General features: G+C 42.8%; 1 protein-coding gene across 1 annotated transcript in view; it reads right to left on the bottom strand.

Annotated features, from left to right (window-relative positions):
* LOC130200137 (cilia- and flagella-associated protein 251-like) overlaps positions 1–16,142 on the bottom strand; it is a 281,786-nt gene that overhangs the window by 118,320 nt on the left and 147,324 nt on the right. Inside the window, exon 3 of the mRNA XM_056424143.1 lies at positions 8,247–8,381. Within this exon, the coding sequence (XP_056280118.1) occupies positions 8,247–8,381 (135 nt within the window). The remainder of the gene's footprint in view (positions 1–8,246; positions 8,382–16,142) is intronic.

The following is a 16,142-nucleotide window of genomic DNA, read 5'->3' as shown; positions in this document are numbered from 1 at the left end:
GTGGTCCATGCCGACTACCAACTAGTCATACACTCTGTCAGATTCATGGATTGTGTTGTTACTGTGTTTTAATTTGTGTGTCATGATTCCTTCTGGTCACATGCAGTGTTGGGCAAGTTACTGAAAATTAGTAATTAGTTATAGTTACTAGTTACTTCTTTTAAAAGTAATTTAATTACTTTACTAGTTACTGTATATCAAAAGTAATTAGTTACTCGGGAAAGTAACTTTTAAGTTACTTTTATGTCTGCTTTTTTAATGTAATGAACAGAACTGAACAGTCAAACACAATAAACATATGTTGTAGACCTATTTATTGCAATCAACAGGGCAACAGGCCTTCAAATCAAGCAGTAGTACAAAAGTCCCTTTTAATACTTAACTTAATATAAAATAACTGTCTCAGTCATTTAACAGTGTTTTTTTTTTACCACATTAGGCCCAATGAAATAAAAGTGATTGGCCTACAGTATTAACACAAATTAAAAGAGAAAACAAAGGTGCCTTGAGGTGCTGCATATAATTGAGAGGGGGGGGGGTGCTCGTGAGAGTGTGCTCACCTGTGTGCGCGGATGTGTCGGCGTGTACGTGCTGATCTGGAGTCAGTTTGGTAGGATTTAGGTATAAATAAATTATTTCATTTAAAATATGGATTTTTATTTAAAGATATTCATGTAATTTGCATGCAAAATAGGTCTACCCGAACCAGCGGACAAAAAATTCAACCAGCGGCAACACTTCAAAAGTAGCCCAATTCTGGAAAACCGCGGACCTGGCAACACTGGAAGTGGCTGTCAATCACAGTGTGGCACCGTGCATGCTGGTCGAGGGGGCGTGCCTGTGATTGGCGGAGTAGAGGGGAGGCGGGATTAACCTGTCGGAAAACGGAAGTTAAGGGTGGTTGACGGGTACCGTTGTTGTTGATGTTCGAGCTGCTGAGCCGAGAGGAGCACGCTGTCTGTGTTGGTGGATGCCCAATAAAGTGAGGATTAATAACGTCTCCGTGTCATCAGTGCCATAACGTCCGAGACGTTACAATATCATTGCGCCACCAAGGTCCTGCGATGTCAGATCAGAAGCAGCTAAAGTAGGCCTAGCTTGTCTTCTTGTCTGCAAGTGTTCATTTTTCACAAAAGAGAGTAACGCGAGTAACAAACTCATTTAAATTTCAGTGATTGTAACTGTGTTAGTTGATTTAAAAAAATACTTCGTTTCATGCTCGTTACCGCTAAAAGTAGTGGAATTACAGCACTGGTCACATGACATCTATTGTTCTCTCCATCCTGGAGAGGGATCCTCCTCTGTTGCTCTCCTGAAGGTTTCTTCCCTTTTTTTCCTATGAAAGAGTTTTTTGGGAGTTTTTCCTGATCCGATGTGAGGTCAAAGGTCAGGGATGTCTGTGTACAGATTGTAAAGCACTCTGAGGGAACATTTTAATTTGTGAAAATGGGCTAAACAAATAAACTAAATTGAATTGAATTATAGAAGTCAGACATGGCCTCAAAAACTGAACTACCACAGACGTGTAAATTAATTAAAACTCATACAGCTTCTCATCTTTTCCTGGTCCGATAATAATCCGAGTGCCGTGCAGCATTTACAGATTGAGGATTATAGATGTAATCCTGTTATAATCTGTGTTTCTCAGAGTGAGTACTTTCTTTCCAGACAAATTATTGTGGATAAATTTGAGCAAGAACATTTATGGAACAAAAAAGCACAAAAATCATGAAGATTTTTTATTATTATTATTATTATTATATTGAAGCCACCCTCCATTTCAAAATGGGTTTTGCTTTTGGTTCAATCCCTTGGATTGTTTGAGCTTCATGTGCATGATGTGAAAACCACAAACCACCGAGGAAACACTTCAGGGAGCTCAGAGACATCTTGTGATCCGGATGACATCACTTTGTTTTGTAGTCTTTGAAGAAAAACATATATTTGCATGTTTAAACATTCTGGCTTTTTATATTTCATGGATAAACATTTGAGACACAAATTATCATTTAAAGCAGAGTATTATATTATTATTTTTAGACCATCACAAAACTTCAGCTTCAGCTGTGTCAAAAATACTGTGTTTATAATAATGTGTTTATTAACATGAACTTAACTTTAAGCATGTAAATAAAGTACATTGAGGCTTTACATAAAGACACAATAAAAAAATAGATAAAGACGAGTCAAAACAATAAAAACATTAAGCCAGGTACATCAGAATATTATAGTTAAATCATGAAGGAGTAATACTTCTACAATACCACCTCTTACGGAGGTCTCCACCGTCATGTCTCCCCGCGGTCTCTCTGGTGTGAACCGCTCAGCACTGTGCGTCCCTATCAAAACAACCCGGGATTTACCACAGAGAGGCACTTCTGATTGGCCAGTTCAGGGTCAGCTGACCGGAGCCATAGCCGGAAGTTGTGGAAGCAGCGATATCGACGTTGCAAGTATTTTGTCTTTAAACAGTTTCACGTTGTCAATAATAACTAGCAACAATTAACAGAAATAAAATCCAAAATTAAATAAAGAAACGTAAAGAAATAATCTAAACAAAATACATACACTATATATATATATATAAAGGAATTTGTTTTTAAATAAATCTCTCTATTTATATTTAAATATATATAAATATATAGTTAAATATTAAAAAATATAGATTTACGTATATACATATAAATATATATCATATAGGTTTAAGACTTGCAGCAACACAAGCAAGAACACTTCTTCAACCTTATCATGAACATCAACTCTGCTAACAACAACAACAACAATGTCTCATTTATTTCTGATGACCTCAACAATGCAATTGTGATTTCTTTTAAAATCAAAGAGGGAATCTTTTATAGAAAACTGAACGCTAATTTGTTTTTCCAGTATGAACAGCTGAGTGTCGTTTCAGACTGCCTGCTTGTCTGAATGTTTTACCACAAACTGAACAACTGAATAGTTTCTCTCCTGTATGAACAGTTGAGTGTCGTTTTAGATTGCCTGCTTGTCTGAATGTTTTACCACAAACTGAACAACTGCATGCTTGTCTGAATGTTTTACCACAAACTGAACAACTGAATAGTTTCTCACCTGTATGAACAGTTGAGTGTTGTTTCAGATTGCCTGCTTGACTGAATGTTTGACCACAAACTGAACAACTGAATAGTTTCTCCCCTGTGTGAACAGTTGAGTGTAGTTTCAGACTGCCTGCTCGGCTGAATGTTTTACCACAAACTGAACAACTGAATAGTTTCTCACCTGTATGAACAGTTGAGTGTCGTTTCAGATTGCCTGCTTGTCTGAATGTTTTACCACAAACTGAACAACTGAATAGTTTCTCACCTGTATGAACAGTTGAGTGTAGTTTCAGATTGCCTGCTTGTCTGAATGTTTTACCACAAACTGAACAACTGAATAGTTTCTCTCCTGTATGAACAGTTGAGTGTCGTTTTAGATTGCCTGCTTGTCTGAATGTTTTACCACAAACTGAACAACTGAATAGTTTCTCTCCTGTATGAACAGTTGAGTGTTGTTTCAGAGGTTGCACTTGTCTGAATGTTTTACCACAAACTGAAGAACTGGTCACTCCTGTTTTGGCTCCAGAGTGTCTCTTCGGATGTCTCTTTTGGCCAAAGCTTCCAGCATATTGAGAAGAGCTAATTGATGCGTTTCCAGTACCACAGTCCATGTCACCTACAGGGACTTCATTGTTTTCCAAAGGGTTTAAACGTGACTGAGGTTCCTGAGTCTCCTTCCAATCGTCACTGTTATCAGTCTCACATTCAGAGGATTGTGACGTCTCATCAGCAGTTGGTTGTAAAGGACTATCTGGATCTGATCTGGATCTGACTTCCTCTCCGTCTGCTTCTGTTTTCAAATGTTCTGCCTCTCTTTTGTCAGTTTTTATGGACTTTGAGAGCTGAGCTTCCTCATCATCATATTGACTCTTTACAGGGCTGAATGAGAACTTGATTCCAGCCTCCTCCAGCTTTTGAAGCTGCTCTCCCTCCTGACTGATCCTGAGTTCATCCTGCTCCTCTTTAATGTGTGGAGGCTCTGGGTCCTCCTGCTCCTCTTTAATGTGTGGAGGCTCTGGGAATGTGTGGAGGCTCTGGGTCCTCCTGCTCCTCTTTAATGTGTGGAGGTTCTGGGTCTTCCTGGTCCAGACTGGAGCTCCAGTCCTGCTGTTCAGGGGGAACCTCTTGTTTCATCACCAACTGCTGCTGGACGTCTGTGGAGAATAATAAAATACATTTATACATCTTAAGAATCTCATATTGAACTCTAATATTCAATAGGTTTATTAATGAATGAGGTCAGGGTTTTGAGGGAGAACATGAACAAATCAGAAGTGAAATCATCTGAAAGTACAATATGTACCTCTGAGGTGTCGTACAGTAAAACGTTCATGTACCTCTGAGGTGTAGTGTTAGCGTCTATCAAAATTGGAGGTGTGGTAAAGTACGACCTTCTCTCGTTCTCTCCTTTCCAACGGGAGAATTTATTCTCTGATCACGAGTCAAATACAAGTTCGATGCGATAGCAATCACAGCGGAGTCCTCTCCGGTCGGCACTAGTTGAAAACCCAAAACAACTCGGCCTCCCTTTCCACGTACGGGCCTCCATGCCCCCACATGTGAAGTCATCCTGACCAAGGATCTGCTGCACCCCCCCACACCCCTTTCTCACAGGAGGGGGCCCTCGTCCCCCTCTCTCATTGTAACAACGTGATAACAAGTGTGTGTTGCGTTTGTGTGAGGCGAGTACCTAGCTTTGAGAGGCGGTCATAATATTTATTATCAGACACATATTCCATCTGCTATGTGATGTTATTCTGAATTTGCAGGAGCTTGAACACAATCGTCCCTTCAATAATTCAGTTTTATATCATCAATCCCCCTTTTTACATAATTCATTATGTAACTAAACACTAATATAAATCTAGCAGAATGGGCTCTATCAATACATAACTGTTACATCACATGTCATTTAGCAGACGCTTTTATCCAGAGAGACTTACAATAAGTGAATTCAACCACGAGGACAAAGTCAGAACTAAGAGAATCAAGAAAGTAACATTTCTTCAAGAAGCCAAACAACAAAAAGACATAAGTAACACCATGATGAGTAATACGGTATTACTCATCATGGTATTACTTATGGTATTATACCATGATGAGTAATACCATGGGTTATACCATGAGGGTTAGGGTACCAATACGAGTAAATACATAGTAATCATCACTGTACTAATCCTAGTAAATACAGTTATCATCACTGTCATAGTGAAGTTTTCTCTCTGTTGTTAAACAAACTGCATTGAGTATTTATACACAGTTTGTGGTATTTATACTGCGTTCAGGACTGATTTCTACCATTGTAATGCGTTTGTCATATTTAAGTTTAATTTACATACATAATTTGTATGTTTTTAAATTCTGATTGTGACGTCATTATTAAATAACCCAGAATATGATGATGGGTTCTCTTGAACACTGGAAGTGATTCATAGGATCAATGTTTTGGGGGAAATTGAGGCGCCATAACTCCTCAAATACACTCAGGAAGGACCAGCCTCACGTGGTGAACGGAAATGAAGATAAATGAAGTCGGGAGTGTTTCGTCTCTCCTGCTCTTGCTTGTTATTGAGAGAATTAACAGACCTTGAAGAGACTAATCTTTTCATCATTAAAGAAAGTTGTTTGTGGTCCTTCAGAAACATGAATCAGACCAAAGGACCAGCATTGCTGCACTCAACGCTGGTTCCTCTTCCCCCTGAAGAGCTCCTCCAGTTCAACCCTTTCATCACAGCTTCTGGAGCTAAATCAAAGAACGAGAAGAGAGGCTGCAGAACACAGATCTATACGTCAGTTTGACCACTTTACGGCAGTTTGATCACTTTACATTACATGTCATGTAGCAGACGCTTTTATCCAAAGCGACTTACAATAAGTGCATTCAACCTAGAGTACAAACTAAGAACAACAAGAATACAGAAAGTAACATTTCCTCAACATAGTCGAACTTCAAAAGTACCACAATAAGAGCTATTTAAGTGCCACTGAAGTGCTAATCTGTGTTTTAATCCAGATAGTCGGAAAAGATGTGTTTTCAGTCTCCGGCGGAAGATGTAGAGACTTTCTGCTGTCCTGATGTCAGTGGGGAGCTCGTTCCACCAATCAGGAGCCAGGACAGCAAACAGTCTGGATGTAGAGTGATTAGCTCGAGGTGCAGGAGTCACAAGTCGGTTGGCTGTTGCCGAGCGGAGCGAACGTGCCGGGGTGTACGGTGTGACCACATCCCGGATGTAGACGGGGCCCGATCCGTTCAGAGCACGGTACGCCAGAACCAGTGTTTTGAAGCGGATGCTGCTCCACCGGTAACCAGTGAAGAGAGCGGAGGAGCGGAGTGGTGTGGGTGAATTTCGGGAGACTGAAGACCAGCAGCTGCATTCTGGATGAGCTGCAGAGGTCGGATGGCCTCAGCAGGTAGAGCTGCCAGGAGGGAGTTGCAGTAGTCGAGGCGTGAAATGACCAGAGCCTGGACCAGAACCTGTGCCGCCTTCTGAGTAAGAAGAGGACGTGTTCTCCTGATGTTGTGCAGCATGTACCTACAGGAACGCGTCGTCGCAGCGATGTTGGCTGTCAGGGAGAGTTGACTGTCTAGTGTCACCCCGAGGTTCCTGGCAGTCAGGGTCGGGGCCAACACAGAGCTGTTGAAGGTGGTAGTCAGGTCATGGGTGGGGGAGCCTTTCCCTGGAAGGAATAGTAGCTCGGTCTTGTCAGGGTTGATTTTCAGGTGGTGAGCAGACATCCACTGAGAGATGTCGGTCAGACAGGCAGAGATTCGTGCCGCCACCTGTGTTTCGGACGGTGGAACCGGGAAGATCAGTTGGGTGTCATCGGCATAGCTATGGTAGGAGAAGCCGTGCGAATGACAGAGCCGAGAGAATTTGTGTACAGAGAGAAGAGGAGGGGACCCAGGACGGAGCCTTGAGGAACCCCAGTAGTGAGAGGACAAGGATCAGACACAGATCCTCTCCAAGTTACCCGTAAGTGCGGTCGTTAAGGTAGGAAGAGAAAAGAGCGAGTGCAGTGCCTGAGATCCCCAGGTCCTGAAGAGAAGAGATAAGGATCTGGTGGTAACGGTGTCAAATGCTGCAGAAAGGTCTAGAAGGACAGAGGAGAGAGAGGCTGCTCTAGCAGTGTGAAGCTGCTCAGAGACAGCAAGGAGGGCCGTCTCTGTCGAGTGGCCGGCCTTGAATCCAGACTGGTGAGGGTCAAGAAGGTTGTTACTGTGGAGATAGGAGGACACTTGGTTAAAGATAGCTCGCTCCAGAGTTTTGGAGAGAAAAGAAGAAGAGAGACCGGTCTGTAGTTGCTGACTTCAGACGGGTCGAGCGTGGGTTTCTTCAGGAGAGGGTTGACTCGCCTCCTTCAGAGAGTTGGGGAAACAGCCAGTTGAGAGGGAGCCGTTAATAAGATGGGTGAGAAAGGTCAGAAGGTCAGGGGCAATAGCCTGGAGAATGGGAGACGGGACGGGGTCAAGGGCGCAGGTGGTCGGTCGAGCGGAGGTCACCAAGCTAAGAACTTGATTGGGAGACAAGGGGGTGAAAGAGGAAAGAGAGGGGGATGAAGAAGTTGGTGTTGGTGAAGTGACAGAAGATGGATTAGTAAAGGAGGAGCGTATGTCGTCTATCTTGTTTGTAAAGTAGTCGACAAAGTGGCTCGGCAAAAGGGTGGAAGGAGGAGGGGGACAGGGGGGATCAAGGAGGTTGGAAAAGATAGAGAAGAGTTTTTTGGGGTTAGAGAAGGAAGACTGAATTTTGGTCAGGTAGAAAGAGCTTTTGGCTGCAGAGATAGAGGCAGAGAAAGAAGAGAGAAGAGATTGATAGAAGAGCATGTCTTCCGCTTGATTCGATTTGCGCCATTCCCTTTATGGGAGTTTGATCACTTTACAGCAGTTTGATCACTTTACGGCCGGTTTGCTCCTCCAGAAGTTGTTCTGGCCGTTTTGAAGACCGTCCCAAGAGATCTCCAGGTGCAGATCTCGTCACCAGTTTGACTCGAGGACCGTGAGGTGTTTAAAGTTCCTCCCTGATGAATGAGATCAGAGGAGAGCTGGAAACCAAACAGATCCACCAAAAGTCTCGCTCACTGCAGCTGACGAGCTGGAAACGGACCAAATGTGACTTGAAGCCGTGAAACGAGCACGAAGACCGGGAACAATCGTGAAGCGGCACCAACCTGATGTGTGTAGCTCATGTTCTCCTAAACGAGAAACGATGTCCTCATACGCTGCTGTCAACGTGTCCAACAGCCCAAACGCCTCGTCGACGACCTCGTCCACGTGCTGCTTCACCAACGGCCTCAGCATTTCTCCTGGAGACAACTGTGTGTAACTTATTTAACAGTCTCAGAAATGAATAAGAAGCTAGAAAAATGTCTTATATCAGAAACAGAGTGGAAACATTAACAGTATAAGAAATAAATATGAAGCTAAGTGTAGTGTAACAGTAATATCAGTACAGAGTGGGAATATTTAACAAGTCTAAGCAATTAATATCAGGCTAAATAAATGTGAATTTGCAGGAGCTTGAACACAACAGTCCCTTCAATAATTCAGTTTTATATTAGCAGTAGTACAGTAACAAGTACAATATGTACCTCTGAGGTAACGAGTACCTTTGTGATGTCTCATAGTAAAAAGGTATGGACGTGTTTACGTACTGCAGTACCTGGAACTCTACCTCAGTACATGATGTGAATACTTCCTCCAGAACTGGTTCCATCAGTTTAACCTTCCTCTTGTGTAAGGGTCGGCACCGACCCGTTTTAGGTTTTAAATGCATAAAAGAACCACATAAATGTGTTTATTTGCATCAAGGCTTTTTGACTTAGTCAGGAACCTCTATTTCAACAAAATAAAAACATTTTGTTTCACTAAATTATGAAATGCCCTGGTTGAAATTTTGACCTTTGTGTTGTGATGGGTCAGTTTCGACCCGGTTATAAAAATAAGATTATAAAGCAATAATTCGAGCCAAAACTGAAATCATAAGTGCACTGTCAGCCAACACAGTGACAGCCAGCTCCTCTCCCAATCATGTGAGCTTTAGGGGATTCTCATTTTGCATTGTTATCTACAGAATCTACAGATTTACACAGGCACAGCTGCGAGTGGCATCCCCAAGAAAAACCAAGGAAAACGTGTGGTCCTCGATATGACTACTGGACTGCAGGGTCACAATATCACTTGTGACAATTTCTTTAGCAGCCATGACTCAGGCCACCTGATTCTAAAAGAAAGGTGTGAGGTCTGCCCAAGCAGTAAGGACAGAAAGACACACGTATTGTGCTTCAACTGCAAGAAATATCTCTGCAAAGAACACACGAAAAGTGTCACTTTTTGCCACACATGCATCTAAACACACACATACAAGTTCTTGCACACAGACTTTTACTCTGATTTAGTTTTTATTCGTTTTGGAACTAGTTATTGATTTCTATTGGTTTGATTTGCTTGATTGGTTGTTTGTTTGACCTTGCAAATCTATTTTTCGTGTTATGACTTATTCTGCTTTTCATTTTGTGTTTGTATTAAAGTTCTATTGCTGAAAAAAATACTTTTTAGCCTTTTTCTTGAAGTAAATATATATGGGTCGAAATTGACCCCAAAACCATAGATGTTACTATCGTTAATAATATTTAAATTAAAAAATAAATAAAGCAAATATATTTCAGAGATGTGTTCTAATACCCCTCAGTAATAGTCAGGTAACACAACAACCCTTTATGTATTTATATGATTCTCTTGAGTTTCATTTTACCATTTTTTAAATTGAAATACGGTATACTGGCCCAGAGGCCCACTCCAAAAATATTCAAACCAATATTTTCATGAATAAGGAAGCCTAACAAGTAGGGGTGCAACGGATCATCATTGATCCGTGATCCGTTCGGATCATCTATTTCGGTTCGGCACGCGCATGATCCGCGGATTGATTTATGAAGAAAAAAAAATTGTGCGCATGCTCAGTCCACACACAGCCGTAACACGTGGCTGACATAGCGATTGCTAACATAAAGAAAAACCTGCAACACAGCGTGGTCATGGCGAGCGCGGAGGAACAGAAGAACTAGACGCCCCACATGGAAATCCCTGTTTGGGAGCATTTTGGCTTCCCTGTCAAATTGAATTCAGAAGGAAAGAGGTTGGTGGATAAAACCGTGACGGTGTGTAGGCACTGTGGCACAAAAGTCATACAACAGTGAAACACATCGAGCATGGCCGCATTTACAGCGACATCACCCGGTGTTTCACTGGCGGACGGGAGTGAAACCGGCTCAACAACCGCTCATCACGCGGCATTTAAGCAGCCCCTTCCTCCACAATCAGACCGGGCTAAAGCAATCACAACGCTATCGGTCTGTTTATAGTGCTGACATGAGGCCATATTCCGTTGTGCAAAACAAAGTTCAAACACATGCTGAGCGTGTTTCCGAGCCACGTTACGACATCCCGTCGGCGCACCCACTTCAGCGATAATATTGTGCCAGGTCTGTATGAGCAGGAGAAGAAAAAGGTGGTGGATGAGGCTAGCTGTAGCACCCTCTGTTGCACTCACAACAGGCGGGTGGACGTCGAGGAGCAGTGAGCTATGTGACAATAACCGCTCACTTCATCACAGCAGACTGGGAGATGAGAAGTCCGGTGCTGCAGAACCGCCCCCCTCTGGAAGTCACACAGGCAGTCACCTTGCGCGGGTACTGACACAAGCAGTGGAGGAATGGAAGATAAAGGCCCACTACTAATATCCCAGTCACAACTGATAATGCCAAAATCAAATAAATGCAGTGAATGAGGCAGGACTGGGCCCTGAATAGTGCTTTGCACATGTAGTAAATTGGCATCACAGAAGGAATCTCAGTCAATAGGATGGACCGCCTCCTTGGGAGGATCAGGAAGGTGGTTTCTACTTACAGAAGCACAACAGCTGCTCATGTGCTTAAGACAAGGCAAGAAATGCTAAAGCTGCCTACTCATAGCTCATACATGATGTCCCAACAAGGTGGAACTCCACTTATGATATGTTAGAGCGTTATCTGGAGCAGCAGGCAGCTATATACTGCATTGACCGACAAGACCCTAAAGAAAATGTCAAAGACATCATAACCCTTTCTGATGATGATGTGAGAGTGGCAGAGGAGTCCTCCAGGTGCTTAAACCCCTTAAAACTGTTACATCTCTGCTGAGCACTGAACGTTACCATCTGTGTCAATGATCCTTCCGCTGAAAAAAGTTCTACAATCCATGGCTCCAAGTGTGGAAGACAGCACCATCACTCAAGATGTCAAGACTGCCATTAGAGAGGACCTGAAGCCCAGATACACTTCACCCCTACTCTGGACTACCTCCACAGATCTACTGCCCTGGATCCAAGGTTTAAGTCCCTGTCTCACATAGACCCTGACCTCGCCAGAGGACATACAGTGACCTCACCACTGAGATTGTGAGCAGTCTGGCCACTGAAGACTGTGATGAGGTAAAGGAAAAACATTATTTTAAAATGATCAATTTAAATCTTCATACATTTTTTATTTTCAGTAATAATAGCATTCATTTAATGTTATTGCGCATTTTCATGTTTATGAAACATGAAAATAAATAATAGTTTAATTAATGACCTATTCTTTCTGCAGGGTCAAGCTGCAGAGCCAACAGGAACAAACTTGGACACATCTCCTCCACAAAAGAAGTCGGTTGGCAGAGCTTTTGGAGAGACCTTTGCCAACAAAGACATGGACAGCAAGACTCCTGCTGACATCAAAGAGGTGGCATTCTACCTGGCAGCAAGCGGCATTGCAGTGGATGGTGATCCACTGACATGGTGGAAAAGCAATGAGTTTAAATACCCTCATATTGCTAAGATGGCAAGATGCTATCTCGCTGTGCCAGGCTCTTCAGTTCCTTCGAGAGAGTGTTCTCAACAGCAGGGGACATAGTGACTGCAAGGGTCCACACTCCCAGACAATGTAACAGTGACACCCTTGTCTTTTTGAAAAGAATTTAAAATTATAAGCTCATGTATGCTTTGTTTTCTTTCTTTAATTCTTCTTTGATAATAATGCTCTTGTTTCAAGGAAGATGATGTGCCTTCTTATGTTGCACTTTAATTTGTTTTTATTAATGGTCATTGGTCCATGTTTAAAGGAAGGAGATATGCCTTTTTATGTTGCACTTTAAGTTGTTTTTCATTGATTATGTTGAAAAGAAGATGTTAATTGTACACTTTAAGTTGATTTTATATATTTCAATTGAATAATTTAAAAGTGTTAATAAACAAAAAGACAAAACATGTTTATTTGTCTTGTCTATTTTTTTTTTTTTTTGCTGATCCGAAAAATGATCCGATCCGTGACTCTGATCCGAGGAACGATCCGAACCGTGAGTTTTTTGATCCGTTGCACCCCTACTAACAAGGTAACCAAGAGATGAGAAACAAATTGGATGATAGATAATCGTTGTTAGTGTATTTTACAGCTGATTTAAGACACGGGTCAAAACCGACCCGTTAACATAAGAGATGGTAACAGAAAGCTAGCACAGGAGGACGGTTAAAGTGATTAAGACCAGGGCTCTCAAGTTTTGAAGACAGGCAAGAGTGACATTTCCATCAGCAGCAGCAGCAGCTGATTGGCTATTGTGACCCATTTCTTTGTTTGATTGGCTGATAAGTGGCTCCTCACAGCAGAACTCCAGGGCGCTTAGTTCCTCCACGGTGAGGGCAGCCTTGACCAGCTCATGTTTCAACGCTCTGACTTTTAAACATTAAATAGCCGAGTTTTTCAGCGTGAGAAATACGATGTGGCGGAGTCGTGATTTAAGACCGAAATCGTGAGTCTCACGCTCAATGTATGAACTTGAGCCCTGAATTGTACATCATTAAGTGTTTGACCATTAACTAATAGTAAGCAAAACTGTATACGAAACAAAGACATATGACCGCAAAGATGTTAATATAAATGGTAGCAGGGTATAACTAACGGATGAAGCCGGTTTAGTGGACCTTAAGGCGTGGATTGCGCAGATTGTCAACAGATTACACTCCGTGAGCTAGTGTGCCAAAAGCGGACTTCCTGAATGTCACTTCTTCTTCTTCTTTTTGTTTTTAGGCGGCTGGCATCCAAACTGGTGCATTACCGCCACCTACTGCCTTTCTTTGCGAACTAGAAATAGCAAGCCCTTTATCCCCTCGAAAAGAAAAGAAATAAAAATGAAAGAAAATTAAACTAAACTAAGAAGGGAGCCCTGTCAACTTCAGTGCCCTAAATTCTTCTCTTCAACCCTGTCTCCTTCAGATACTGCAACACCCTTCCTGCCCTGACTGCTGTTACTGTTACTGCTCCTGAACGCATCATCTCACTCTTCCGGTAAGCTCTGGTTGCCAGCTCAACAGCGAGCATGACTTCTTCTTCTCTCCCTCCCGCTCCCTCTTGCTCAGTGTGTCTCATGTATAGTTATCCCCCTGCCTCCCTTAATGATAACGATACATGCAACAAGTGTAGTTTATTTGCTAGGTTGGAGGCAGGTCTAAGTGGGTTAGATGCACGGCTCCGGCGCTCTCGAAGCTCAGACAGCTATGCTAGTTAGCCCGCCCTCTCCCGTAGCCGCGCGAGCTACAGTCAGCTGATAGCTGTTCCCGGTGGTCCCGAGCAGCGGGATCGTGATAACTGTTCGCAGGGGAGTAGTAAGTCTACAGAAAGCCGCTGTGCCAACCACTTCACGTTTGAACCAGTTTTCCTGCTCAGCGACACCCGCTGAGGAACACACCTGGTTATCGGGAGCTCTATAGTCAGGAGCGTGAAAATAGCGAAGCGCGGACCAAGTCGTGTGCCTCCGGGGGCCAAGAGCGGGCGGCGTGGAGTCTTGTTTGAAGCTGCTGGCTAAGGATAAGCGGAGATACAGTCAGATTGTAATACGCCCGGTGGTAATGGCGCCGAACCCGCCGCTCGGAACTCACTAAAATTAATGTGGAATGGTGTGTGCTTATGCCAAGGCGTTGTCGGACACCGTAATTTTCTCTGGCCTCTCCCAAATTTGCAGACAGACGAGATTGTATGGCATGTTATCTTTCAACCGCTGGCTGTCGGTGGTGCCCAGCGAATAATGTGGGCTCGTAGACAACTGGAAGACTTTCTGGGAAAACCTGATCTGATGAGGAGGCGGCATCCATCCCACGTTGGACGGAGGCTGGCGTCTCATTTCTGCGAATATGACCAAGTTGATCACCGGACTTAATCTATGACAACCCAGGGTTCAGATCAGGAACTGGGAGCAGAGTTGTAGTTTAACACCCTTCTCTGCTCTTCCATTGAACAGTTACCACCCATGACTTTAGAGTAGAGACTGTGTCTGTCCCGGCCACTTCTATTAAATAAATCAAAAGTAAGCAGAAGAGGAGTCGTACACAATAACCTTATACAAGTTAACACCATTATTTCAGCAGTGCAGCAAAACAGGACTATTAAATATGGTCTCCTAAATATTCGATCTCTGTCATCTAAGCTGTGTTACTAAATGATTTAATATCAGATAATCACATTGATTTATGTTGCCTAACTGAAACCTGGCTGAGCCATGAAGAATATGTCTGCCTGAATGAATCGACTCCTCCAAGTCATATTAATACTCACATTCCTCGAGGCACTTGATGGGAGGTGGAGTAACAGCCATCTTTGAATCGAGCCTATTAATTAATCCTCAACCAAATTACACTACCTCATTTTGAAAGCCTTGTTCTTAGTCTTTCATCAACCCTGGAAAACACTACAGCCAATTCGATTTGTGATTCTGTACCGCCACCAGGTCCATATTCAGAGTTTATATCTGAATTCTCAAATTTATATCAGTTTGGTTCTTAAAACCGATAAAGTTATTATTGTTGGAGATTTTAATATCCATGTGGATGTTGATAATGATTGCCTTAGTGCTGCATTCATCTCCTTGTTGGACTCGATTGGCTTTCTGCCAGACAGTGAAACCCACTCACAGCTTTGGCCACGGCTTGATCTTGTTCTTACTTATGCGTTGACATTGAGCATTTGAGCGTCTTCCCACAGAATCCTCTGTCAGACCACAACCTCATAACTTTTGAATTTATACTACCGGGGTGTACTCCGTTGTCAAAATTTCTACACCAGATGTCTAACTGACAGTGCTGTGGCTAAATTTAAAGCGATTCCTTCTGTATTTGATTCATACTACGTCTCAATATAACAGAGGACTCTGGTCTAACTTTAGTCCGTCCCAGATTGATCATCTTGTTGACAGTGCCATGGGCTCTCTGAGAATGACACTGGACTCGATAGCCCTCTGAAGAAGACAGTAAGGGAAGAGGAGGTTTGCTCCTGGTATAACCCTCAGACCCGCAAACTGCAAGCGTCACGAAGCTTGAGCATATGGCGTTCAACTAATCTCGAAGAATCCCGCTTAGTTTGGCGAGATAGTCTAAAGCATATAAAGAAGGCCCTCCGTAATGCCAGAGCAGCCTATTACTCATCAGTAATAAGAAAAATAAAAAACAACCCAGGTTTCTCTTCAGCACTGTAGCCAGGCTGACGAGAGTCACAGCCCTGTGGAGCCGGGCATTCCTATAAACCTCAGTGGTGATGACCTTATGAACTTCTTTTATGAAAAGATTTTTACTATTAGGGACAAGATTAATATTCTCTTGCCCATAACCAATTAATCTGTCCTCAAGTGGAATGGCCTTGGAAACCGCTGTATGCCCTGGTGTATATTTGGAGGCTTTTCTCCCATCAACCGTGACCAATTATCTTCACTGGTTTCTACTTCACCTGTCTCTACCTGTCTCTTGGACCCCATCCCGACAAGGCTGCTTAAAGACGTTTTGCCTTTAATTGGCGGCTCTCTATTAGATATTATCAATGTCTCTCTGCTAACAGGCCACGTACCACACTCCTTCAAAGTGGCTGTTATTAAACCTCTTCCTGAAGAAGCCCTCTGGATCCAGAGGTGTTGGCTAACTACAGACCGATCTCTAATCTCCTTCCTCTCCAAGATCCTTGAAAGTAGTGCGAAATCAGTTGTGCGACTTTCTACATCATAATAGTTTATTT

This window comes from Pseudoliparis swirei, chromosome 9 (genome assembly GCF_029220125.1).
Source record: "Pseudoliparis swirei isolate HS2019 ecotype Mariana Trench chromosome 9, NWPU_hadal_v1, whole genome shotgun sequence".
Taxonomy (NCBI): domain Eukaryota; kingdom Metazoa; phylum Chordata; class Actinopteri; order Perciformes; family Liparidae; genus Pseudoliparis; species Pseudoliparis swirei.
This window is presented reverse-complemented; position numbering and strand designations above follow the sequence as displayed.